The sequence below is a fragment of the Oryza brachyantha genome, chromosome 2 (assembly GCF_000231095.2).
Source record: "Oryza brachyantha chromosome 2, ObraRS2, whole genome shotgun sequence".
Classification (NCBI taxonomy): Eukaryota; Viridiplantae; Streptophyta; class Magnoliopsida; order Poales; family Poaceae; genus Oryza; species Oryza brachyantha.
In genome coordinates, this window is record NC_023164.2 from 3,933,413 (window position 1) to 3,957,295 (window position 23,883).

Sequence of the window (23,883 nt, forward strand, 5' to 3'; positions counted from 1 at the left end):
GCGATCTAGAAGACAATCAGATGAACAGACCTGTGAAAGGTGACACTGGCTTACATGGCGATTTGCTGTACAAGTGTGTGTATATATATATATCTATCTATCTGCATCTCGATCGGTTTCACCGGTCACGAGGCTGTACTGGTGATAATTCTTCGCTTTGGATCACTGTCAGAGTCTTTGGCAAGATTTGCAAGGGCACCAAAGTGTGTTCTGACAGCCAGGGAGGTGAGTAGGGTGATGATGATTGTGGGGATGTTTACACAGGTAGCATAGCAAGCACACAGCCCCACTTTGTGTACTGACTGCAAATCCCAGGACCAGGAAACAGTTGCCTGCTAATTGCCGGAATTAATTCTCTCAATTAATCATGCAGGCAGCAGAGCAGAAAGCTGACCATATTGTTCTTGATGGTCAAAACAGCATCAGCATGTAAGCTGTAAAAAATACTCTTGTGTTTTTTTTTTCCCTTGAAAGGCTCATCCTGCTTCCTTCAGAGTAGAAATGTGACATATATCAGCTGCTGCTAATCTTCAGACTTTCAGAGGAAATTATGGATACATGATTGATAATGCTGGAATGCAGATCAAAGTTGCAGCGGAAGATGAGGCAGGAAAAAGTTCAGTAAAGATCAAAGAGCTTTATTCTTGCACACATGAAAGAACAAGAAACTCAGACCACCAACCTAGTACAGCTACCACTGAATAATCACTGCTAAAACCCACATGCCATGTTTAACCTCTAACTAGCAGTAAATGCAATGATCTGCAGCCTGCAAAGAAGTTCAGACAAGCAGTAAACTTTGCAGATGACTACACACTTTCAGTTTCACCTGGGCACCTGAGCTACACAGCACTGTACAGGTGGTCCTGAACTGTATGTATGTACCATTTGCTCTGCATCTTCTGATACATGTATCTTGGAGACGATCGATGATGACCAGTTGGACCAAACAGTGCGAGCTTACAATTAATACATGTAATCATCTTCTCTAGGTTAATTGGAGAGGGCTCATCAGCAGCATGCATCAGGAGGAGGAGGAGGAATCATGGCACATGGAAGCACAGGCCCCAGAATGCCAGATGCCATGCGCAAAGCGAGGAGATGTGTAGGAGCACCATGCGCTTTTGGGGGCCCTTTTTTTCTTGCTCTTTTAGCGGATACAACCTTGATAAACTTGATTTTTGCAAAGGTATCGCGCACAGAGCGATGGGTGCTTATTGCATATTCGTGCGAGTGTTTATTGGCATCACTCGTTCAGTGACACCCTCGCGTAAACTATTGTGTTGGGGGATGCTTGGTTAGAGGGATGAGGTAAAAATGCACATGAGTACATGACCTAACAGCATCGTGACGGGGAGTGTTGCGACGGAAGAGCAGGAGGTGTATTTGATGTGTCGTAAATATTTGATGTTTATGGTAAGAACTTTTTTTCCATACTTGAGCAGGTATCAAGAGGTATCACTGTTTTTAAAAAAAACAATTTGGTACCTCTTGATACCTTAGGTGCTAGAAGGTACCAAATTTTACATAGAAAACAGTGGTGCTTTCTCAAGAATGAGAAATATGCTCTTATGGTAATATTTGATGAAAATTTGAAATTCCAACCATCATTTTATTATTCGGTGGTTGGAATTTTTAAGATTTTGTTAAAATATTTTCCTAAATGTTTGTGATCCTGAGCAGTAAATTTAGTCTTTGGGATACATATAAGAGATTCATAAGCATAAACATGCATGATGAATGGTTTTGGTAAAGGATTTTTGCTAGTGTTCAATTCAACAAACTAAGGATGGGCCTTCAGTGTAGTCTCTTCGGCCCTTGGCTCGATTCAAAGGAACAGTTTTAGCGAGTGAGTGTTATCATATGCATGGCCCACACAACAGAACGTTGGGCCGGTTGACCTCCATACAGAAAAGGAATATGTTGCAGTTTTGTGGATTATTGGCATTCCAATCACACTTACATTTGACAGTAAATACTCAACTTCTAGGTTTTAAAATAAACATAGTGCATGTCCAAAAATTCATCTTTTTTTTTGACAGATAATCTTTCTGTATCACATCATGAGTCAGGTTTAGATTTATTCAAAATCAAATCTTTTTAAATTTGATCAAGTTTATAGAAATAACATATCTTTTCCTTAAACATAAAAATAGATATACTAGAAAATATGTTCAACGTGGATTCAGTTAAACTAATTTAGTATCATGGGTTTCAATTAAAAATGCAACAAATCTATTTTCCAAAAACCACAATCCGTCGTTGACGTACAAACTCGGAAGAAAATGTTAAATTTTCCAACATTTAAAAAATGGCCGAGGTTATTTTCCCAACTCTGTGAGGCCACGTGTGATGTATGCTTGATACTTTATACATATCTCGTCGTTTCGTCAAACATATGGCGTGCAAAATTCAACCAAAAACACACATTTTTCGATATCTCGTCATTTCGTCAAGCACATGTCATGCACTGTTCAAACCAAAAAACACACAAAAACAATTCCTCTCTCCAACGACGACACGAACCCCACGCGTCACGCGCGAAAGCAGAGATAATTAACTTTTTGTCACTATTAAAAATGTTGCTAACATATTGTCATTAGACCCATATGTCATAGACACATGAAGACCCACATATCAATGTGTAGAGGTGTCATTTTTAAGAGTGAAAAAAAAAAAAAAAGGTTAAATGTTCGGCGAAAGCAACGTGCAGCTCCCGCCATTATTGCCACCTAGCACAAGCTTTTTGGATTCTCAGAGCGCCTTGAGCATCTCCTCGGCGCTGCTGGTGGTGAAGGCGCCGCCCTCCTCCAGGTTGAGCACCTTGACGACGCCGTCGTCGGCGAGGAGCGCGTACCGGCGGGAGCGCACGCCGAGGCCCATGGGCTTGTCGGAGAGGTCCATCTCCACGCCGAGCGCGCGGGTGAGCTCCAGGTTGCCGTCGGAGAGCAGCAGCACGGCGTCGCCGAGGCCCAGGCTCTCCTTCCAGGCGCGCATCACGAAGGCGTCGTTCACCGACACGCAGGCGATGGTGTCCACCCCCTTCGCCCGCAGCTCGCCGGCCTTCTCCACGAACCCCGGGAGGTGCTTCTGCGAGCACGTCGGGGTGAACGCCCCCGGCACCGCGAACAGCACCGCCTTCTTCCCGGACGTCAGCTCCCCCACCGTCACCGTCTTCAGCTCCCCGTCCGCCGGGTCGAGGTAGGACAGCGTCGCCTCAGGGAGCTTGTCCCCGACGGCGATGGTCGCCACGACGGTGGACGCCGAGGCGGCCGCCCTCCGCGCCGTTCCGGCACCTGCGGCGGCGCGGAGGCCGGCAGGGGTGGCGAGGCGGCGGGAGGAGAAGGAGAGGGAGAAGGAGGAGGTGACGAACCGCTTTCCGGCCGCCGAGGCGGTGGCGGAGAGGGTGGAGAGCGCGGCGGCGGCAGCTGTGGCGGCCATGGAGGGCGGCGGCGCGAGGGCGATGTGTTCGAGGAAATGCGCGAGGGCGATGTGTTCGAGGAAATGCGCGAGTGCGCCGCGCTCCGGCGCCGCGGGAGATAGGAAATAGCGGGATTTGGTTGGCCGCCGCGGAACGAGTGGACGGCGTGGTGTCGCGCTGGATTAGGCGAGCGGTTTCCGGCCCATGGGCCGAGTACATTGTTGTTGGGCCGAATGGATTGTTCGGCCTGGTTTGGGTTGGGCCTACTGAAATCCAGCCCAAAACCACGTGACGGTAAATTTGCATTGGAGATAAAGAGCATCACAGCAGCTCATCTAAATTTGGTCATTTATATCTTTATCATATAAAATGATTTTTCTTCATATATCTTTATACTCCAGCAAATTATCTATATATGACATCCTTCATATCTCTTTGGAGGATAGAGAATTTCTAAATGTAGAATTTCTCTCCTAATATGGATGATATTCAAAAATAAATGATAGGGTAGATGTTCTGCTGGAGCTTAATTCTTAGCCTTCATCCTCTATTTCCAGGATGGAGAATGGGATAGATAAACTGCTGGAGATGCTCTTAGTATCAGTATGCTCTCCTTTATATATTATAAGACGTGCTGACTTTGTTTAAATTCGTTTATGTCGTAATGAATTTAGATACGTATGCATTGATACATGGATGGATATAGATAAATCTAAAATATCTTTGTAATATGGATTAGTATTTGTAGCTCGCATAAACCAACGTTAAACGGCTGACCGCGGTCTTGTCAACGGGATACGCATCGATAAATTTCTGCAGAGTTTGGGAAAATTCGATCAAAATCGAGCTGCTGTTGAAAATTCGCCATTGGGCCCGTTAGTGAGTACAAATTGATTTTGTTAATCCTGGCCGACGACCTGATCGAAGATGGAGAGGAACAGACGACGCAGTAGTAAGCTCCATTGCTTGCTTGACCAGGTAATTTGCTGCAACAACAGCGTGGCACCAGCAGGAAATCGTGAAAAACCATATAAAATTTATCAAAACATTGAATTACTTCATATTTAATTTCAGTTTAGCGTGGTTAGCCTTATCGTACCACGGCCTTAACGTTGATAACCGCGTGGTAATCAGTCGATTTGAAAACCCTGGCTAAATACCATGTAGGCATCCAACCCGAAACTCCGATGAAGGGAAGTACTGGATGCTTATGGAAAGTGAACTATGAATTAACCATTACAGGTTAAAAACTATTATATAAACAATGAATTAACCATTACAGGTTAAAAACTATTATATAAAGTTGAGATGGTAAGCTTTTAGAAAACAATGTATTATTTAATAGTTTAAAAAATATATGTACAAAGCATATAAAAAAACAGAGAAAAAACATGGTAAGGGAACACAACCTGAGTTTAATTGTTAGTTACTTAGCTAAGGGTGAGCTCGGCTATAATTAATTGAGAAAAATCTCTTGTTTTCACATGCACGTTTTTCATAAAAAAATATTCAAAAATAATATCAATTCATCTTTCAAATTTAAAATAATTAATACTTAATTAATCATACGCTAATGGCTGACCTCGGTAGTGTTATCTTCTTCTTCTTTCCCTCTCAAACTAAGTTTAAGTTTATCATAACTAACATGAGCTTGTATCATCTGCCTCTAAACATTATTGGTCATAGGTGAATATGAACCGTTTATTACATACTTCTAGATTTTTGTTATAGTATTAAGCTAAGCATGAAACAATGATTTAAATAGCTACAGTAATTTTCCATTTATACTCGCTACAGTGCTCTAGCATCATCGATTATTAACTCTATTCTATATTATAAGACTTTCTGGTATAACCTAAATTCATCCGCGTATCGATGTATATAATATACATCATTATATGTTATATACACACGTCTCGGTTTATTAACACCATATATGAATTAAACAAGACCAGAAATCCCAGCCCAACCAGGTGAAATATAACACTTGTTGGGTACGAGAGTCGTGTACTCGCAGTTACGTCCCAGCCCGTGAAGGAACAAAACAAAACAATCGCTGAGAAATTCGGCGAGTGGATGTGGAATCGACTGGCTCCCATCATCCATCGCTGGCTCACCGCGTCGTTGCGTGTCCCACTCGTAACGGGACGGTCTTCCAGTTGACCATTCCCCCGTACTTGTTGCTTGCGTCGCTGGCAAGAATGCAAAGCTGGGAACTGTGACCGACAGTTTCATGAGTTGTTTGCGGCTTGCCCGTGTTATTTTTTTCTCATTGTAGAAAAAATAGATGATATACATAAATTGTCAAATCTCATGAGAACTAAATTGGGGTTGATCAGGGTTATTTTCTTGTCATGTTTTTCTTATGCCTATAAGATAAAATTTAATTTTTTAAGCTGAAATTTGACGTTGATGTTGAGTTTTTTTCATTTTAATTTATTTTGCAGTTTTAGATGAACACATATGAAAAATTTTTATTCGTAAATTATTTTTAATTTATAAATATGTTGCTTTTATTTAAAAAAACTCAAAAGATAACCCCATCGTTGATTATGAATTATCTCATGCATGTTTTCCGTAGCTTCTAAATGATATTTTGGTGAAAAGTGATCTTTGTAAAGGCAAAAGTTTATCTTTATAAGTAGATAATTTAACCATTTATCAAATATCTATTATAAAATCAAATAGTGTAGGAAATATTAAAAAAAGAGTATCTATATTTAGACCTGTTTGGATCCCTTAGGACTTTCTTTAAAATCCTTGTCACATCCAATTTTTGACGCTAATTAGAAATATTAAATATAGACTATTAATAAAACCCACCCTATAATCTGGACTATTTTGCGAGATGAATCTATCGAGCCTAATCAGTTCATGATTAGCGAATGTGATACTACCGTAAACATTTACTAATCGTGGATTAATTAAGCTTAAACAATTCATCTATTGAAATAGCCTTTATTTACACAATTAGTTTTATTATTACTCTATATTTAATACTTTTAATTAACATTCAAAACTTTCAATGTGACATAAAAAAAAGTCCTGATTCAAACGGCCCGGTCCGTCGCGGCATCCACACAAAGAAAATGTGCAAGAGGTTTGACTCGTCTTCGTTGACTTGATGGCTCCAGCTGCGGCCACTAAAAAGCAGCTGCGACCAGACGTCGCCGGAGACCAGTCCACCGCCGCCGCGCAATTCTCACATCAACCCATCGATCCCCCGTCGCCTCGCCGCCCGCGAATCCGATGGCAGAGGAGCCACCGCGACGCCGAGGGCTCCCCCGCGCCCTCCCCTTCTTCTTCTTCGTCGTCGTCCCCCTCCTCCTCGCCGTCGCGGCGCGGGCGCAGCAGGAGTACGAGGCCAACCTGCAGAACGCCTGCTACGCCAGCAACGGGAGCTCCACCCTCGGCTACACCTGCAACGCCACCGCCGGCGCCGCCGCCGCCGCGGCGTCCTGCGACGCCTACCTCGTGTTCCGCTCCGCCCCGCCGCTCTACGCCTCCGCGGTCTCCATCTCCTACCTCCTCAACGTCACCCCGGCCGCCGTCGCCGACGCCAGCGCCGTCGACCCGGTCTCCCCCGTCGCCGCTGACCGCCTCGTCCTCGCGCCGGTGCCCTGCGGCTGCACGCCGGGCGGCTACTACCAGCACAACGCCTCGCACACCATCCGGAACACCGGCGTCGAGACCTACTTCATCATCGCCAACCTCACCTTCCAGGGGCTCTCCACCTGCCAGGCGCTCATCGCCCAGAACCCCCTCCACGACAGCCGCGGCCTCGTCGCCGGCAACAACCTCACCGTGCCGCTCCGCTGCGCCTGCCCCTCGCCGGCGCAGGCCGCCGCGGGGGTGAAGCACATGCTCTCCTACCTCGTCACGTGGGGCGACAGCGTCTCCGCCATCGCCGCGCGGTTCCGCGCCGACGAGCAGGCCATCCTCGACGCCAACACCCTCACCGCGACCTCCATCATTTACCCCTTCACCACGCTGCTGATTCCCCTCAAGAGCGCGCCCACGGCGGACATGCTCGCCTCGCCGGCGCCGCCCCCCGCTCCGACGCCGCCGCAGGCGCAGCCGCCGGCGCCGTCCGGGGGATCGGGCAGCGGGAGGGGAATCGCCGTCGGGGTCGGTGTCGGTTGCGGCGTTCTTGCGTTGGCCGCTGTGCTTGGCTTGGTTTTCTTCTGTGTCCGGCGGCGACGCGGCGTTGGGGAAGGTGATCGTCCTGAGAAGGTGGTCGTCGACGTGTCCTCCTCGGCGGAGTACGGCGCCCTCGCGTCGGGGAAGCAGACGACGACGACGAATACGACCTCCTCCTCGTCGTTGTCCGCGGCGAGGTCGCTGATGGCGAGCGACGTGCGCGAGGCGTTGGAGTCGCTGACGGTGTACAAGTACTCGGATCTGGAGAAGGCGACGGCGGGGTTCTCGGAGGAGCGGAGGGTGCCCGGAACCGGAGTGTACCGCGGCGTGTTCAACGGCGACGCGGCGGCGGTGAAGCGGGTAGCCGGCGACGTGAGCGGGGAGGTCGGCATCCTGAAGCGCGTGAACCACTCCAGCCTGATCCGCCTCTCGGGCCTCTGCGTCCACCGCGGCGACACCTACCTCGTCTTCGAGTTCGCCGAGAACGGCGCGCTCAGCGACTGGCTCCACGGCGGCGGCGCCCGCACCGGCGTCCTGGGTTGGAAGCAGCGCGTGCAGGTGGCGTTCGACGTCGCCGACGGGCTCAACTACCTCCACCACTACACCAGCCCGCCGTGCGTGCACAAGAACCTCAAGAGCAGCAACGTCCTCCTCGACGCCGACCTCCGCGGCAAGCTCTCCAGCTTCGGGCTGGCCCGCGCGCTCCCCTCAGGCGACGGCGGCGCGCAGCTCACGCGCCACGTCGTGGGGACCCAGGGGTACCTCTCGCCGGAGTACCTCGAGCACGGCCTCATCACGCCCAAGCTCGACGTGTTCGCCTTCGGTGTCATCCTGCTCGAGCTGCTCTCCGGGAAGGAAGCCGCCTTCGCCGGCGACGGCAATGGCGAGGCGCTGCTGTGGGAGGCCGCGGAGGGGCTCGTCGACGGCTGCGAGGACTCACCGAGCAAGGTGCGCGCGTTCATGGACCCGCGGCTGGGCGGCGACTACCCGCTCGACCTGGCCATGGCCGTGGCGTCGCTGGCGGCGCAGTGCGTGGCGGCGCAGCCCGGCGCGCGGCCGGCCATGGACGAGGTATTCGTCTCGCTCGCGGCGGTGTACAACTCCACGGTGGATTGGGACCCCTCCGATCACGGCAACTCCGGGTCGTCGCTGATTGGGAGGTAGCTGACGGACAAATCCGTGGCAAATTCGGGTGAAATTGATCTGAATTATCGAAATTTTTCAAAAGAAGTTTTGAATTTGTAGATGCAAATAGTATTATTTTGCAATTGATCGTGCGAATAAAACTCTCCCGAGGGCATCGTCACTCATTCGTGTGATCGAATTTGTATATGTTTAGTCATTAGTTTACTTCTCTGCTATGTGATGAACATTTGTTTTTGTACGACAATCCATCGTTTACCCTAAAGCTTATAAGCAAAAATTTAAATTTTAAACTTAATTGTAGATTTAATTTTAGGATGTTTTATCATAGTTATTTTTCATCATTTATTTTTAAATCACTAGGACACAAGTATAAAAAGTTTACACCTATGTTTTGATTGTTGATAAGCTGATGCAACTTATAATAAGCGTAATAGAAACAGCATTTGTTTAATTCACAAGAAAAAGTGAAGTCACAGTTGTCCGCGTGCAATGACACCATGTTATAAGTTAAAATTTAAGTTTTTAATTTAATTTAAAGTTAATTTTGAGGTTTTTTCTTCATAATTTATTTTTCAGTATTTGATTTTAAATTGTTAAGAACACTATATAAAAATTTGTATTCACAAAATATTTTTTATTTGTGAATATAATAATTCGTTATTTTCATTAAAAAGCTAAATAATCACCACCTTTGATTGTTTTTTCATCCTTTCGCACAACCTCAAAGGAAACCCAACGATCTTTGCACAAGTTTATAGCGAAAATGCTTCCTAAATGTCCTATTTCCCATGAACATGGGTGGATATAATCAACAAATGTTCGCACGCACGGGCCTCTGACACACAAACACTTTTAACGCAAAAACACACTTATGTCTAATCTATTACAAATACAAAACCTTTATACATATAAGCTTTGTATATGTAGATTTCAAACATACATACGTTTGACATATATATATACATATACACACATACATAGCTAAAACACCTCTTGATCTTTCCCTACATTGTAAATTGCTCGGAAGTAATTTGTTTACTGAAAGAAGGTTGTGTAATTTTGTTTATTAAAAGAAGGAAAAAGAGAGCAGCCAACTGTGGGGGAGTAAATTTTTGTGTTTACATGATACTTTATGAGCTATCTATGAGTGTTAAATAATTTATTTACTAATAAACGAGAAAAGAGAGGAGAAACCACATGTGCGGAAGTGACACGGTGGGAATAAGTATGGAGAACGTAATTGTGAGTTGCGGCGCTCTACTAAAAATGTGTGCAAAACCACATCTGTGTGTATATGTATTCGATATTTTGTTAAGATGATATAGACATTCTATAAAAAATGATTTCAAATCTAAATCTTGTATATATATATATATAAATAATTATACATAAATACTTTATATATATAATAAAATATTAGTGGATGTTTAAAGTTTAAGTCTATGTTTAAAGTTTAAGTCATGTGTAGGTAAATCAAACTTTGCGTGTATAATTTCGACGTATATAATTTAGCTGCGCGCATAAATTTTCCGTAAACAAAAACCATGCGGATAAAATGAAGGTTAATCGTGGATGTTCAAGCGGGGCCGAGGTGCGCAAACGTTTGCCCGTTAGCACTCTCGCCGGGACATGTGCTTCACCAAACTACAAGGTTTACACAGTTGTTCTAAACGGATCGAGATCCCTCTTCAGTCGACTTCCTCGTACGGTCGTCGCTGACATGTGGACACGAGGCAGTCGACTGCAGAGGATTCGGTTCCGTCCTAAACCCCCTACTGTTTTACTTTGAATCGAGGAAATCAAACTTGTTTGAAATCCATTGAATTTTTTCCACTTTTCGTGTTTTGAACCAAATATCGTATGGTGGCGGGTTCATTCCACTTGAGCTAGCAAAACTGACAAACGGATGGTGGAGATGAGCTCCTACTACGCCTCCTCTTCTTCCACTAAGCTCAACGCCCTCTTCAGCGGAGACCGCGCCGCCGCCGCGCCGCCTCCTCTCGCCGGGCTCAGGAACACGGCGAACAGCCCGAGCGTCTGCTCGTTGACCTTCTCGTTGAACACGCCGTCGACGTCGTCTTCTCTGCGTTGCGCCGGCGTGACCTGCACCTTCTTCTTCTTCTTCTTGCCGCCGCCGCCATGCCGGTGTATGTGGCGTCGCTCTGCCGCATGTACCTGCTGGGGCTTCGACCCGCCGGCGAGAGCCGCGCTCGCGCGGACGGCGAGCCTGCCCATGTCGGCGCTGGACAGAGGCCGGCCGAGCATCGCCCTGGGCAGCACGAAGTACAGCTCCCCGGGGCGGAGCGGCTCGCCGGGCGCCAGCGCCGGCGGGCGGGCGTCGAAGTAGAGCGCGTCCGAGTTGCACACGAAGAAGGACGCCGTGTCGTCGCCGAGCACGTCGGACGCCACGGAGACGCAAGGAGACGACGACGCCGGCAGCTCCCTCAGCGAGCCGTCGGCCGCGACGACCCTCGCCGTCGCCGTCGCCGTCGCCGTCGCTGCTGCGGCGCCCGCGTCGACGGCTGCACTGTCCGGCCGGTAAATGCAAGAAAGCTTCGCTCCCATGGAATCTTTGATGAGATCGATTGAGGAGTGCGACTTCTGAATTTTGATTTGCCGGCGGATCAAGTGCAAAGAAGACGTATTTATAGAGCGGCAGAGCGGGTTGGAACGGGTGTCTTCCATTGTTCTGAACAAAACAGATGATGATGCATTAATTAGTTAAGTAATTAATTAGGGATTTGCCGGGGCTGATAGGGCATTGGTTTTGGGGTTTTTTTTTTCTTTCTGCGTTGACACATTTGAATTCAAAATATCTTGTTCTGGATAAACCACCTTTTCTTCTGAATTGATGTGGTTACTTAAACCTCTAGATGCCCATGGCAAAATCAGTCGGTCTATATGCCTAAGGCAAAATGGTACTTTTGTGCCTTTGAAAGTAGGTACCTGATTCGTCTCAAAATATACAAACTTAATGCTGGATGAGATATGTCCTATTACCGCGAACCTAAATAGTAATATAAGACCAAATTTATCATCCTTGGTAGGTAACAGGAGTTACCATTGTTTCCTACTACTCCGTCCTAAAAAAGAAGATTTCTGAGATTACTAGGTTAAGCATTTGACCATTCGTCTTATTTGAAAAATTTATTAAAAAGTTAAAAAAATTAGTCACATGTAAAGTATTATTCATGTTTTATCATGTAATAATAATAAAAAAAATTAATCTTAAAAAAATTTCAAATAAGACAAAGAGTCAAAAATTCTATCCAAAAACTCAGAAATTCGTTTATTTTAGAACGGAGGTTGTATTTAAAATTTTGTACCTCTTGGTACCTTAGATACTAGTAGGTAAAAAAAATTTTACATAAAAACAATGATATCTTCTGATACCTTTCTAAAGATGGTAAAATTGCTCGTAGTATAATATGTTTCATATATAAGTCTAAAGAGATTCTATCCAAATCATAGCATCAAGATATGTCTAATCTAGTATTGTGTTTTTTTGTTTCGGAACGAACGGAGAAATAAAATAGAGATACAACTTAATACACACAGGCAACAGCCGTACCTTGTATTTATTCAGTCTCATCTTTTTGCTTTTCATAAGGATAAGCGAAACGACTTATTAATAATTAAAAATAATATTTTTTGGTAAATTTGTATATGCGTGTTCTAAGTAATCTATAAGCGAAGACTGAGAAATAAACTACGATGAAAAATTAATTCCAAATTTAAAATTCAAAATTCAATTTTTGGCTTATAAGTATAAATATAAGCGAAAAGATTGGAGCCATTAAATTGGACTCAATAGTGACAAATCATACATTGAGAAAATCATTTATCTTTGGAGAGATGCGATGATAATGCAGTGTTACATGACTTTGTCCATCCAAATTTAATTTTTACTATATATAATATTAAAAACAAATGGATGCTATTTTAGCGGGAATCAATAAAACTAGAGAGTAGAGACTTGGATTAATTGGTCTCCGTTTATTTGAGTATTTCTTAGGGGGTATACTTCATACTTGCATACCCATGGCTATGGACTTGCGTGCTATATATTAATATATGTGTACATTGGAATATATGCACATATGCAGATTATATGTACTTAATCCATCTCAAAATAACGCCATTTTATAATTATCTTAGTACAGAGTAATAATTGAAAAAGAATCCTCTATATTAGAACCGGCAGGTACCTTAATTAGCAGTGTCTAATCTTTGGTCTAATCTCAATTCTGCATTTCACACCCCGTTGGTTGTTGGGCAACTTGTTTAGTGTCCACTAGCTAGCAAACCAACTCAATTTGCTTCCATCTATGATCAGTGACTCGTTCATGCTAATTACCCAGCAGAAGAATGTTCCATGCCAAATGAGCTTAACTACTACTCCCATGGCTTTATCTCATCAACTCGTGTAAAACCATACTTTTCAATTCAAAAATCAAAACTCAGTCTATGTATAATATATATATATCACGTTTGCTTCAGCAGGTAAGTCGATGGATCATGCGTACGCATCGATGATGTGTGCATTACCAGTTGGGACAATTTGCTAATAATTAATCTCCTAATCTCTTGTGTGTATTCAGATTTTCAGACAGCACCATTGCCAATTGATTTTTAATATAGAACTTGTGCTAATTGATGAATGCATGTTGTCTTCAGATGGTAGCATATTTGCATCATGGGTAGTGAGTGTTCTGGCCCTATACTTGGTGTACCTGAACACTTAATTTAAGAGTACATCTAATTTTAATTATGAATAAGCTGTGCTTTTATCTAGATTGATTAACAACATGACAGCTCACCCATTCTCTAATTCTAATTGGTACACAAGCGCGTACGCCTTTTTTTTTTCCATTCCCAGCATTTGTGCTGAATTGCTGGTTTTTTCAGCGTTCTCCCCGTTCAGTCGTCAGTCATATATATGCAACCATCTCCTATACAGAAATGTTGGGTGCAGACAAAAATGCAGAAGAGTTCAGAAGATCACCAACCAAACATCACAGCTCTATTTCATCATTATCTTTTCGTTTCCGTATATGCTTAATTTTAACGTGTATAAATATTTTATTTAAATTATTTTTTATTTGTAAATATACCGTTTGTTTTTTAAATTGAAAAGGCCAACCAATGTGGGCCTTTTTGTTTCTATATTTCAGACTCATCTGCAACCTACTTAATCATGCGATTTTCAGACAACAAAGAAGAGACAGGCTGAATTAGTTAAGGTCCAGAAGTTGATCAGTGTGACATTGATTTTCTCCACATCATCGTCCATGTCGTCGACCTACCCATTTGGATCTACAATTTAGGACAGAGAATTGCTACTGGTAGTCGTCATAATCAATCAAGAAATTGCTCGATGCAGAAGATTAAGGTAGGTACAAAACCACTAAAACCACATGATGCAGGCCGAGATGAAGCCTTCATCAGTAGCTGTACAAGCTATGATCTAATCATTGACGCCATTTTAGTCTTTCATTCATTCATCAAAGGATTACATATAATAAACACCTAAAAACACATGATCGCAAAAACGATATATATGGGGGCGTAGCCAACTGACGAACTTTGACTGGTTAGTGGATAAAAGTGGCACTTGTTTGTCACATTGATTTGTCATTTGTTAATTCTGTCTTGACCTTGACTTTGACAGCTTCCTACTTACTATCTGCTTCTAATTTTGACGCTTCTGGCATCTTAATTAATTAGCATCGGTCCTGGGAGATTAAATCACTTAATTAATCCTCCCAACTAGATTAAGGGGAAACGCTATTGTGTACATGTAAGATTCGTTGTACTCTCCATACAAACTAATAAATATCATGAAAAGTTTTTTTAAAAAAATTCATATTTAATTTTTGAATACCGCACTTTCATTATATTCAGCCTAAAAAAATCTAACAACTTTAAGAGCATAAATTTGCTATAATTTTCCTTTTCTGATCCGTATATAAGAAAAAAAATCTCAAGTTGAGACTTTAACACTAATAAACTATGAAAAGTAAAAGTAATATATTTTTTTCGAATTTTTAGTATCATTGGTTATTTGGTGTGTAGGGTGATATGTGCACATGGCATGTTCTATTGTACGTACAAGAATGGTTAATTACTTCCCAAGATTGGCACTTCCCTTGCCTTCCATTAGCTGAAATCTACAAGCTTGGAGCAAAGACCAGATTGGTTGGAAATTTCCAAGAAACTTTCTTCTGATGAATATTTTGACCGATTCTTCCCAACTTATAATAGAGGACACTAATCTTCTAGTATATTTTGCTTCGTTGGGCGACCGTAAAATTGCAACAATAATAATTAAAGGGGAGTTACGACAAACCTGTCCTGATCTGTCGTTATTCTAATTGGTGGTCAAATGGTAAAACTACATTACACAACACAATTTTTAAGGTCATGGCTTACACTGCATTTCATGGCCATAGATTCATCTTGGTTGTTTATGCTGAAAAGCTGAATAGCTTGATGATTTGTAATAATTGTTTGAGAATACAAACAAATGAATTAAGTATTATAAAATTGAAAATATATTTAAAACAATATTATAAAAAGTTCAAATATAGACATTAGGTCGTTCCCATGATTTTGATTCTACCAACATGCAAACAATGAGATATTTATAAACAAAAATGGTTTATAAATAAAATTTTTATGTACATGCAACGTCCGTAAAATAAACTACGATAAAAACGCTAACATCGACTCTAAATTTAATGCTAAAAATTTAAACTTTGATACATAGGCATTACTAAAAGTGAAAAATGTGTGAATGTCTGGTGTTGGTTCATTTTGTGACTTCTGTGGTTGTAAACTAGCAACTTAAGATGAGGACGTATTTTGCTTACATTTTCATAGCAACTTATGATATACTCCCATTTGGATTTGCTTTAGGAATTTAAAGAGTGGATTGGACGGTTAACCTTGGAGTGGGAGTTTTTTTTTTTAATAATTACTCCACCTATTTTATATTATGAGATGTTTTGCCTATAACTAGATTTATCTACTGATCAAATATATATTACTAGATTTATTATTGTACATATAAATTTATACAATAATAAAAAGTCTTATATTATAAAACGGATGTACTAGAGTGTAAAGTTTGTGGCAATAGATTTCGCCTCTTATAGTATTTTTGTCTTATCAGCTGCTCAATTTAAATGTCAAAACATAGCGTTATAATTGATTTTGATGTTTGTTACTGTATTATATTTGCTATTGTTTTTTAAACCATAGAAAATACAGAAATAATAGTTATATATATAAATTAGTTTTTTTGCTCTGTTTATTTTTCTGGCTTATCGGCCGTAGCATTGGCCGAACGATTCGATTGGAACAAAGCTCGAGTGTGACCGTGAGGACAATGCCATTGACTGGTAACATGTAGCTTTTGTTCTGTGCTACATATATAGCCTGAATTAATTCTCTTTTTTTTTTTTGCATAACTGGTAATCGGAGTCTGGAAATGTACACCAGAAAAAGGTTTGTACAAAATATTTTTCTTTACATTCTTGTAGTTTTCTCAACTACGGAATGGTTATGAACAATACATGACGTTGAATCATGCATGAACTTTCACCGGCAGTATTTTCTTGTACACCAGAAAAACTGCACAAAATTAGTGTTTTTTCTTTTTTACATTCTTGTAGTTTTTTGAACTACGGTGAATCTTTCACCCTGGTTATTTTTTCTAAGTCTAGAATTAATCAATTAATTAAAGCTTTAAGCTTACATTAAGCTTATAAGCTTTGTGCTAACAAAAAAAAAAAGCTTCCCCTAAAAGGAAATGGTAAAAATTGAATCTTTATCTATCTTCACTCGGCGTCCTCTTGGATGATGCTCAGCGCCCGCTTCAGCCGCGCCCGCGTCGCCGCCGCCGCCGCGGCGAGCTTCTCGCCGCTCTTTGGCGGGCTCCACGACGCCGGGAACTCTCCCAGCGTCCGCTCGTTCAGCTTCTCGTGGAGCAGCACGTCGCCGTCGAGCTGCTCGTCCCGCAGCGGCGCGACGCGCACCGTCTTCTTCTTGTTCTTGCCGCCGCCGCCGCCGCGCAGCCCAGCTCGTCGGCGCGGCGCCTTGGCGGCCGCGAGAGCCGCGCTTGCGCGCACCGCCAGCGCGGCCATGTCGGCGGTGGACAGCGGCTGCGCGAGCATCGCCGCCGGGAGCACGAAGTATATCTGCCCGGGCCGGAGCGCCTCGCCGGGCGGCAGCGCCGTCGGCCGCTCGTTGAAGTAGAGCGCGTCGGAGTTGCACACGAAGAAGGCGTCTCCTGCGCCGCCGAGCACGGCGGCGGGAGAGGAAACCGCCGGGAGCTCCTTGAGCGACCCGTCGGCGCCGACGACCCTGGCCGGCGGCGGCTGGTGCGCTTGCCGGCGGTGGATGCAGGAAAGCGTCAATCCCATGGAATGTTGGCGAAAGCGTTGGAATTTTCTAGTGCTAATTTGGAGGTTGGATTTGGAGACTGAAAAATAGATGGCCTATATATAGAAATGCGAAATGGGGAAAGTGACATGTTTAATTCAAGTCCTTTAGTTTTCTAGAAATTATATATATGCATACATGTATTGAATAAAACGAGCGTTGATAAGTTATCACCAGCGGTAGTTTCCGTTGAAGCAAAGATAGACAACCTCGTCTTTTCATTTTTTATACTACTATAATTTAAAATTTTAACTTTATTTGTTTATTTGATTTTGATTTTTCATCGTAATTTATTTTTAATCTTAGTTTTAGATATATAAAAACACGTATGTAAATGTTTTATTTATAAATTATTTTTATTTAGAAAAACATGGTTTATCTTTTGCCAAAAAAAATCCAAAGAGTCAACCCTAGATTCAAAAGTAGATAACATGTGGGACGAATCGAAAACACCACTCTAAAGATCACTAGTATCACAGTACAGGCAAATTAAAATGGGACTCACAATAGCTTTAGTGGAACCCACGACATTTCCTCCTTTACCTTTCCTCCTTCCTCTCCACGGCTCTTCCTCCTCTCTCCCTCTCACCGTAGATCCATCCTCCCTCTCCCCGCCCCCTCTCCATGCCTCTCCCTCCTCTCTCCCTCTCACCACCGGCCAGGGGCGGCGCCGCTCCCTCCCTCACCGCCCACTTTCTCTCCCCACGGCTCTCTCTCCGAGGCGGTAGCGGCGGCGCCGTCGGCCATAGGCGGAGCGCGTGGTGGCGGCAGAGGCGTCAGCCGCGGGCGGGGCGAGGTGCGTCGACGGCGACGGCGGATGCGCCCGAGACGGTGTCCGCGGCGGCGGTGTGAAGCTTCTCTCTCCCCAAACCACGGCGAGCTCCTCTCTCTCCCCAGGACCACGCCGAGACATGAGTCGTCACAGTACATGCCTTGGGCGTGCCTCGTTGCGCCCAAGGCGGAGACGCGTGCAGCCTCACGAGGAGGTGCGGGGCATGGCAGGTCGAGCAAAAAGCGAAATTTCTCTCCCTCTCCCCGCCGTGGTATGTTAGGGCTGAACGCTACATCAGTACACTGTCACTGCCCTCAGATGAGGTCATAACTACATATACTTGTTTATGTTATCCCAATATGAAAGCTAGTATTAACCCATTTTAAGGCATTGAAGCCCGGTAAGTTGAAGCCGGTAAGTTCACTTACCCCGGTGCGGAAAAAATTAATACATGATTAATTAATTATTAATTATTAAAAAATATAAATAGTTTAATTTGGTTTTTAAAATAACTTTTCTACAGAAATTTTTTTTAAAAGTATAATGTTTAGCAGTTTAGAAAGCGTACGTGTGAAAAATAAGTGAAATAATTAACTTATGCGGCGAGCCGAATGCGGCGTAAATCTCATGGCATCTACAATCGATGAACACAAAATGGGACATTCCGAGGGGCCTGGAAGCAAGTGCGGTGGCACAGCGGTCAGCAGAGCCAGAGACTGCCACCGAGTGGTTTGAGCGCTCGCTTCCGCTGACGCACGCATCCACGCACGCGGGGGCCTTCCGGTCCTTCTGCGGCACAGAGAAAAAACGAAGCAGCCGCAGGCCGCAGCACACAGGAAGGGAAGGAATACGAACCCGGCTGCTCGTAGGCGCGTTGCCGCGCCACCGGGTTGGTTTGGGGGCCCACCTGTCGGTGACACGCCCGGCGCTCGTACTTCTCTACTCCGCGTTGCGGGGCGGGGGCGTCACCGCGTAAGCGACACGGGTGCATTCCGGGCCGCGGCACAAGTCAGCAGGGTTTTTTTTTTCTCCTCCGGTCATCGGGTGGTCTCCCGTCTTCCGTCTTACAAATAACTAATTTTTTATAATAAATTTTAATAAATAAAATTTCCGATCCATCCTAAAACTTTGTTTTTCTGCTGTGACGGAGAGTGTACATATCCCGTTGTATTTCTGAATTATAAATTTAGCTCACAGAGGGTGTATTTGTAGAGTAGATTGGTTGTTCCATCTATTACCTCTTGTTTAAATTTCTCTCTATTTTATCTCTATATTTAATACCATCTCTTCATTTAACGAGAGACATTTAAATTATTTTTTCTTCTAACTAATTTATGGACGTATATAGGGTGGAGGGAGTACGTTATTTTAATTTTATTCATCAATCTATAAATGCTTGCTCTATGCTAATATAAATACACTCCATTCGTAAAAAAAAAAGCGAACACTTTAGATAATTGTATAATTTGAATTATAATGAGAAAAACAAAATAAGATGGCCCTTAGAGCATATCAAGAGTGAGCCAAAAATTAAGTATATTACAAGTTGTCAACAAAATAGAAACTGAATTTTGAATTCTCATAAATAAATGATGCCGGTTAATGTATACTGTTCCTTAGCCACATAATATATCCGTTTCATACAGTAAGTCTTTCTAGCCTTGCCTAAATTCATTCATTTATGAATGTATATAATTTATATATGTGTCTAGATTTATTAGCAACCATATGAATCTAGTTAATGCTAGAAAGACTTACATTACAAAACAGAGAGAGTATATCTTAAAATATATTCTCTAACTTACTATTCTCTAACTTTGAATCACTGACATATGGAACTCACACCTTCATGGCCGCAAGTGACTCATGCTAGAGCTTCGATTATCCTCTCACTCCACGTCTCCACCCATCCCATGCAAAGTTTTATTTCTCCCGTGCAAAACAAACCGCTTAGCCAAACAAATACAAAGACAAAAAACCACTGCAAATGAAAAGAGACCTAAGATATAAAAAATAACCGATCCGATCATTTTTGTTCACTTTTCGCTGCAAAGCATGGGTATATTAATTAAGTTCAACCAAAAAGCAGTGTGCAAACGAATTCCAGAGCAGGAAGTTTTAATCAACCACCGATCGTCAGATCGAGCAAGTCTTCAAGCTTCCATTAATTTCAAAAAGACGCCGGCCGGTGACGATGATTTGGACCAAATAATGCAGCTATCAGCCTAGCAACGCCACCATGCATGCAACGACGACGTGCGCCTCCTTCTCCGGCCAGCCGCCATGGATCGTCATCGCTCAGAAGAACGGCGCCCGCTCAGGCACGCGGTGGACGCCCTTCCTCGCGCGCCGCCGGTAGCTGTTCGGGTCGGCGGTCGGCGCCGCCGCGGCCGTCGGCCGTTCTGTCGCGGCGGCGAAGGCGAGGATGGTGGCGGCGGCCTCTCCTGCTTCCTTGCCGCCGTTGTGACGACCGCCATTGTCGTCGGCCACCTGGCGTTCTCCTCCCCCACCAGTCGCAGGTCGTCGTCGCGGTGGTGCCGGTGCCGGTGGCTGTCGTCCCTGCCTGCAGCTGAGCTTGCTCTGGACATTTTTGTTGCTGTTCTTGGTGCTTGGGTAGAACGGCTCGTCTTCTTCCTTCCCTGCAGCGGCGTCGTCGTCGTCTTCGTCCTCGTCTTCAGGTGGCCCTGAAATCTGCTGCTCCGGCATGTTGTTGGGGTCGATGGTGAATGTCAGGGTAGGATCAGATTCCATGCATCGGAGCTGGCATCAACAGGAGACATATCAAGTTTGGTAAGATCATAATTAGTGTGGTAACGACATAGTCTTTCGTAATTTTGACACTGGTATTTTATTGCAAAATATGTCACACGGGTGACCGTTCTGGTGGTAATTTTGTAATTTTTAGTGACAGTTTTACAATAATGATTCAATGGCAAATTTGTCTTTCCTCCTAATATATACTACGTATCATACTATGTACTATCATGATCAGGTAATCAGAAATGATCAGAATTAATTGTCAGAAAAAGTACATAAAGATTCGAGATTCAATGTTGGAGATGTTTTTGTTTGATGAACTAAATTAGATCCATGTCATTTAGAAAAGATACAGTTTCATGGTGTTGAATTAATTAGCATCAGTTTCATGGTTTTGTTGAATTTTCCAGAACGAGAAATGAAAAGAAAAGAGTCTGCTTTCCTAATTGGGCCGGGTCAGGCCCATCCATAAATGGCGTAGCATAAAAGATGGTAAAAAATGAATTTTTTGAATTTTGAATTTTACTTATTAAATAATTCACAAATCTAATTTTGTATTTCAAACATTCACAAAACTAACCTCCTGCCGTGCTTCAGGAGGACAGAAAAGTTACGTGGCAAACGGCTGCCCGGGCGGGAGAAACAACTGATAACGACGGCTCGACCCAATTTGCATTTATCCCCCTCCCGTCCTCTGTAAGACAGCAAGAGGGTAAATCCAAAAAGGCAACATGGCCAAGAGGTGAGGGAGGCAGGAGGTCGTCATTTTGCAGGCGGCCCATGACAACCTGGCATCCTGATCCTTTGTAAGGGTGACAGGGGGCCGCTTGTAAAATAGCCACCCCTGCCTACCTCCTCTCTCAGTTGCGATGACCTTTTTTGGATTTACCCCCTTGTCGCTTAACAGAGGGTGGCAGGGGCTACATGTAAATTGAGCTAAGCTGCCGTTTTGGCCGTCCCTCCTACCCGGGCGGTCGTTTGCCACGTCACCTTACCGTCCTCTAGGAGGACGGTAAAATGTTAGTTTTGTGAATTTTTGAAATATAAAATTAAGCTTGTAAATTATTTAATAAATAAAATTCGAAAAAATCGGTAAAAACAAAAGTACCCATCTTTTCCCACGGGTGGATGATCTGGACCGTTGATTCGTGACTCAACGGTTGAGATGAAGCCGACCACTGATGACGTGAGACGCGTCTCCTCGGACGATGGCCGAAAACGGCAAGGCCCTCGGGGTCGGGGTCCAGAAAAGGAAAGGAGCGTGTGACCGACCTTGCAGCCGAGGGAGCAGAAGCGGAAGGCGGCGTCGAGGAGGCCGCGGCCGCACGCCTCGCAGGCGGAGCACGCGGCGGCGGAGGCGGCGGCGCACCGGCCGTTCCGCGGCGCCTGCGCCCGCTCGTTGAGGAAGACGACCCTGTCGCGGTTGATGACGTAGGTCTGCACCCGGGACAGGTCCAGCGCCCGCTCCAGCTCCGACACGCGGACCACGCTGTGGTACGACGACCGCCGCACCTGCACCACCTGGTGCCCCGCGCCGTGCGCCTCCTCGACGCACCAGTGGCAGCCGACGGCGGCGGCGCCCGCGCCGGCGCCGGCGCAGGTCAGGCAGTAGTGGTTGCACTCGCTCTTGCTCACGCGGCGGTGCTCCGGGCACGCCGTGAAGAACCGCGCGGCGAGCAGCGGACGCAGCCACTCCGGCACGAGCCGCCGCCGCTCCTCCTCCTCCACCTCCCGCTCCGCCAACCCCGCCATCGCCGACGAGCACGAGCTCGCCATCACCAACCTACCTCATCGTCGATCCCAAACAGAAACCAATCAACACCGCATTGCCGGAGACGAGAACGAAAGCAAAGAATAACAACGCAGAACCAACTCAAACCACGCCATTGCTTGATCTCGCCGAGCGATCGATGCATACCTGTGGAGAAGACGACGGCCGGGGATTCGATCTGTGGAGTCGAGCACGGTGAGGATCTGTGAGATTCCGTTCAAGATTGCACCTTTTTGGATGATGAGATCGATGGGGACGGAGCGGCCGGCGGCTGGGGTGTACACTCACACGGCCGCAGGGGAGCAACGGGAGAATGTTTGCCATTCTGTCTATAAAAGGATATATAAGCACGAGATGCAGATGTTTCCCCCATTTTTATCTATTTTTGTACTGAAACTCAAAGTGACACTAGCTAGGCCATAGGCAAAGAAGTAATTAAGAGACAGAGCCCCTCTCTCTCTTAAAAAACCAATCTATAATATGTGTGACACATTATAGTACTATTAATCTGGACATACCATTGTCTAGATACGTTGTAATAGGATGTGTAACATCTAGTATTAGATTATTTTTGTGCGACGCAGGGAGTACATTGGTTAATTGTCAAAAATATCCATGGCACGTAGAGGCGGATCTAACATGGAGGCGAAATCATTGAAGCCTCTGTGATGACTCTACTAAAATTTTATAATAAAAATAAATAGAAAGGATGCTAAAACTCTATCTAACTTGTTCAGAACACCCTAATCTCGTTGGCTAGATCAGGCATTGATGGCACATCGATCACCTGCAATGTCAAGTCATAGATGAACTAAACCATCAGTGAGGCATGCTACTGTACCTTACTCCTTACAGCCCTTGTGATTAGAAAGATGTAAAAATAAATTGTACAAATCAATTTTAACAAACAGGTTAAAATCCCATTTGCTTGATAAAAATATTTGTTTTGTTAAGAAAAAGTTAGAAGGAAACTAGTTTATAAATAAGACATTTATATACTTGTTTTAATAATTTAAAAGCAAAGACTAGAAAATAAATTACGATAAAAAAACCCTAAATTAGCTCTAAATTTAAGGTTAAAAATTAAGCAAAAGTGAAAAGATAATATAGGATATATTCTTACGTACTCTCGATCACGTAGTTAGCTTGCTCGCCAAACCATCGGAAAGTACCGGCGGAGATGAAATATGTCTGTCTTTTCACATTTACTTATGCTTATAAACTAAAATTTGAATTTTTGGTCTTAAATTTAGAGTAGATTTTAAGGCTTTTTATCGTAGTTTATTTTTTAAACTTTGCTTTTGCTTTTAGGTTGTTAAGAACACTTCTATAAAAGTTTTATCCATAAATTATGTTTTATTTGCAAATGTGTTGTTTTGTTTTTTTTCTGAAAAAGCCAAACAATGATCCCCGAAAATGTCACACAACCTC

At 44.1% G+C, this 23,883-nt stretch overlaps 5 protein-coding genes across 5 annotated transcripts; 1 reads left to right on the forward strand and 4 right to left on the reverse strand.

The window, feature by feature from the left end:
• Positions 1-2,389: 2,389 nt before the first annotated feature.
• On the reverse strand, positions 2,390-3,563 carry LOC102714433 (peroxiredoxin-2E-2, chloroplastic). The gene has a single exon (XM_006648344.3). It carries the CDS (start codon positions 3,439-3,441, stop codon positions 2,755-2,757), a length of 687 nt encoding a protein of 228 aa, XP_006648407.2. The 5' UTR covers positions 3,442-3,563; the 3' UTR covers positions 2,390-2,754.
• Positions 3,564-6,491: 2,928 nt separating this feature from the next.
• On the forward strand, positions 6,492-8,969 carry LOC102714707 (protein LYK5). Its single transcript, XM_040520919.1, has one exon. The coding sequence runs from the start codon at positions 6,671-6,673 to the stop codon at positions 8,723-8,725; it is 2,055 nt and encodes a 684-aa protein (XP_040376853.1). The 5' UTR covers positions 6,492-6,670; the 3' UTR covers positions 8,726-8,969.
• Positions 8,970-10,259: 1,290 nt separating this feature from the next.
• Positions 10,260-11,307, reverse strand: LOC102714986. Its single transcript, XM_040521328.1, has one exon. The coding sequence runs from the start codon at positions 11,270-11,272 to the stop codon at positions 10,634-10,636; it is 639 nt and encodes a 212-aa protein (XP_040377262.1). The 5' UTR covers positions 11,273-11,307; the 3' UTR covers positions 10,260-10,633.
• Positions 11,308-16,025: 4,718 nt separating this feature from the next.
• Positions 16,026-17,171, reverse strand: LOC121053629. The gene has a single exon (XM_040521327.1). It carries the CDS (start codon positions 17,131-17,133, stop codon positions 16,549-16,551), a length of 585 nt encoding a protein of 194 aa, XP_040377261.1. The 5' UTR covers positions 17,134-17,171; the 3' UTR covers positions 16,026-16,548.
• A 3,051-nt stretch (positions 17,172-20,222) lies between these two features.
• LOC121053447 lies at positions 20,223-22,457 on the reverse strand. The gene is made up of 2 exons (XM_040520356.1): positions 21,954-22,457; positions 20,223-20,684 (listed from the first exon to the last, which is right to left on the reverse strand). Exons 1-2 carry the CDS (start codon positions 22,455-22,457, stop codon positions 20,223-20,225), a joined length of 966 nt encoding a protein of 321 aa, XP_040376290.1.
• Positions 22,458-23,883: the final 1,426 nt, after the last annotated feature.

Coding starts and splice junctions, on each gene's coding strand:
- LOC102714433 (XM_006648344.3), bottom strand. CDS start 3,441: ATGGCCGCCACAGCTGCCGCCGCCGCGCTCTCCACCCTCTCCGCCACC.
- LOC121053629 (XM_040521327.1), bottom strand. CDS start 17,133: ATGGGATTGACGCTTTCCTGCATCCACCGCCGGCAAGCGCACCAGCCG.
- LOC102714707 (XM_040520919.1), top strand. CDS start 6,671: ATGGCAGAGGAGCCACCGCGACGCCGAGGGCTCCCCCGCGCCCTCCCC.
- LOC121053447 (XM_040520356.1), bottom strand. CDS start 22,457: ATGGCGAGCTCGTGCTCGTCGGCGATGGCGGGGTTGGCGGAGCGGGAG. Junction 20,685..21,953: donor TCTGCTCCCTCGGCTGCAAG/GTCGGTCACACG, acceptor TGTTGATGCCAG/CTCCGATGCATGGAATCTGA.
- LOC102714986 (XM_040521328.1), bottom strand. CDS start 11,272: ATGGGAGCGAAGCTTTCTTGCATTTACCGGCCGGACAGTGCAGCCGTC.